Genomic DNA, 2,709 nt, shown 5'->3' on the forward strand with positions numbered 1-2,709 from the left:
GGAGTGATTAACTTTTCAGTCTAGGAGCGGAGGTCCCTGGGACCATTAAAGGAGAAGAGCAGAGAGCGGGACCCAACCCAGAGAAGCAGTGATGCCTGAGATGGAGGCAGAGACAATGATGTGCAGAGATGGAGCAGCTGGAGACTTTAGACACAGAGAGGGAGAGGGGTTGTGTGCTGACGACTGGGGGGCAGGCTTGTAGTGTATACCCTTTGGTTGATTGATGATAGGATGAATGTAAAACTAATGTTCTACCATATAAACTATCACATAATTCACAATAAAACATTAAAAAAAAAAAAAAGTCTTTACAGGAATAGAAAGCCTCATCTTTCTCCAACGGAACAGCTGGTAGTTTAAAACTGCTGACCTTGATGTTAGCAGTCTGACTTGTAACTGCTATGCTACCAGAGCTCCTTGTTAATCTAAGGAGCTCCTGTTAAAATTGCAGATTCTGATTCTGCAGGTCTGGGTGAGACCTGAGATTCTACATTTCTAACAAGCTTCCAATGCTGCTGCTGTTGTTAATATGCGGATCACAGGTTGAGTAGCAAGGATACCAGCAACCATTCTGCCCCTTTACTCCTGCTTCCCAATTTGAATAATTTTTTCCCCCAGTTTGTCTTTTAAACATAAAGCCTCTCCACCCAACCAAATAATTATGCATCTCTTCACCTTTATGAAAAAAGGATACAGCAATTTATCATTTGCCTTCTCTGTGCCAAATATCATCCGCAGCTGATGATGAGAAACAATGACCCAGGAACCCAAGAGAAATTAGCTGCAGCTGTAACTCCAAGGCTTTAATGCCCTTTGTATTAAGTCTCATGTCCCGCCCAACCTCACACCTTTTAAAAATTATGAGTATTAAACTTTTGACTCTAATAAAAAAATTTACTTGGTGGTCCAAAAAAAAAAGTAACGTGCATAGGTGTAGATAGAATACTATCATTTGTACTTTTTTAAATGTGTGTATAAGGGAGAACTATAAGGAGCTCTGGTAGCGTAGTGGTTACAAATTGGACTGCGAACCTCAAGGTCAGCAGTTCGAAACTACCAGCTGTTCCTCGGGAGAAAGAGGCTTTCTGCTTCCGTAAAAATTTACAGCCTCGGAAACCCTGTACAGGGTCGCTATGAATCGGAACCGACTCCACGGCACAGAACAACAACGATACAGTGATACTTTCGTATATCAAAACCAAACCTTTTGCCATCGAATTGACTCCCATCTTATAGAAACTCTGATTCCATCTCATGGAGAAGCTCTGGTAGCATAGTCAGGCTGCCAAACTCAGGGTCAGTATTTTGAAACTACCAGCTGTTCCGCGAGAGAAAGATGAGGCTTTCTACTCCCGTAAAGACTTATAGCCTCAGAAACCCTGTGCAGGGTCGCTGTGAGTCGGAACCGACTCCACGGCACATAACAACAACAACAACAATGGAATGATACTTGCATATACCCAAACCAAACCTTTTGCCATTGAATTGACTCCCAACTCATAGAAACCCTGACTCCATCTCATAGTAGCTCTGGTAGCATAGTCAGGCTGCCAAACTCAGGGTCAGTATTTTGAAACTACCAGCGGTTCCGCAAGAGAAAGATGAGGCTATAAAGATTTATAGCCTCAGAAACCCTGTGCAGGGTCGCTATGAGTCGGAACCGACTCCACGGTGCTTAACAACAACAACATAGCAACCATGTAAGACAGAGTAGAACTGCCCCATAGGGTTTCCTAAACTGAAATCTTACAGAAGCAGACTGCCACATCTTTTCCCACAGAGTAGGGAGTAGCTGTGGCATTCACACTGAATGCTTTAACTTGCTTATAGATGCATAAATATCTCTGGAAGGACACACAAGGAACCAATAACAATGGTTAGCTATTTGGTGGGGGAAACTGAAAGGAAGCAAGGACCGGAAGGGAGATGAGATTTTTCACTATATAGCTACTTTTATAAAACACATATTTGAACTATATGAATGTATTGTTGTTGTTAAGTGCCATTGCGTCGGTTCCAACTCAGAGCGACCTGGTATAGGATTTCCAAGGAGCGGCTGGTGAGTTTGAACCACCAAACCTGTGTTTAAACCTGCCTTGCAGTCTAGTGCTTTATCCCACAACGCCACACCAGGACTCCATATAAATGTATTGCATATTGCAAAAATTAAGTATTTTTTTCCTAATTAAAATAACTCGAGTCACAGACTATAGTCAATCACATTTCTGTTAGCGCTGTTGTATCTGATGTCTACAGGGTATTTCTCTATTTGGAGAAAAGGTCATACTCTTCTTAACATTTTTTCTCACAAACTCTTTTCATTCAAGATTTTGGATCTGAAGCAGAAATTAGAACATGCTCAGAAGGTCTGTCTCACAGACACTTGTATTTTGGGGAAGAAACAACTAGAGGAGAAAATAAAAGAAGCAATAGAAAATGAAGCTAAAGCAAAGCAACAGTATCAGGAAGAACAGCAGAAGAGGTAAGAGGAGGAAAGACCTTAGTTTCCTGTGACTTAAACCTGGATTGAGCTCCCCAGCAGTGTGAAGTTAGTGCTTTCGTATTTCCTCTGCGTCTTCAATGAGATAAACTCAGTCACGTAACAGTTTATATATACGACACTTGTTGTTGTTGTTGTTGTCAGGTGCCATCGAGTCGGAACCGACTCATAGCGACTCCATGCACAGCAGAACGAAACAATGTTCGATC

General features: G+C 42.0%; 1 protein-coding gene across 1 annotated transcript in view; it reads left to right on the forward strand.

Annotated features, from left to right (window-relative positions):
- CCDC30 (coiled-coil domain containing 30) overlaps nt 1–2,709 on the forward strand; it is a 110,380-nt gene that overhangs the window by 58,793 nt on the left and 48,878 nt on the right. The window contains exon 7 of the mRNA XM_006839829.1: nt 2,328–2,482. Coding sequence (XP_006839892.1) covers nt 2,328–2,482 — 155 coding nt within the window. The remainder of the gene's footprint in view (nt 1–2,327; nt 2,483–2,709) is intronic.

This window comes from Chrysochloris asiatica, unplaced genomic scaffold, assembly GCF_000296735.1.
Source record: "Chrysochloris asiatica unplaced genomic scaffold, ChrAsi1.0 scaffold00026, whole genome shotgun sequence".
Taxonomy (NCBI): Eukaryota; Metazoa; Chordata; class Mammalia; order Afrosoricida; family Chrysochloridae; genus Chrysochloris; species Chrysochloris asiatica.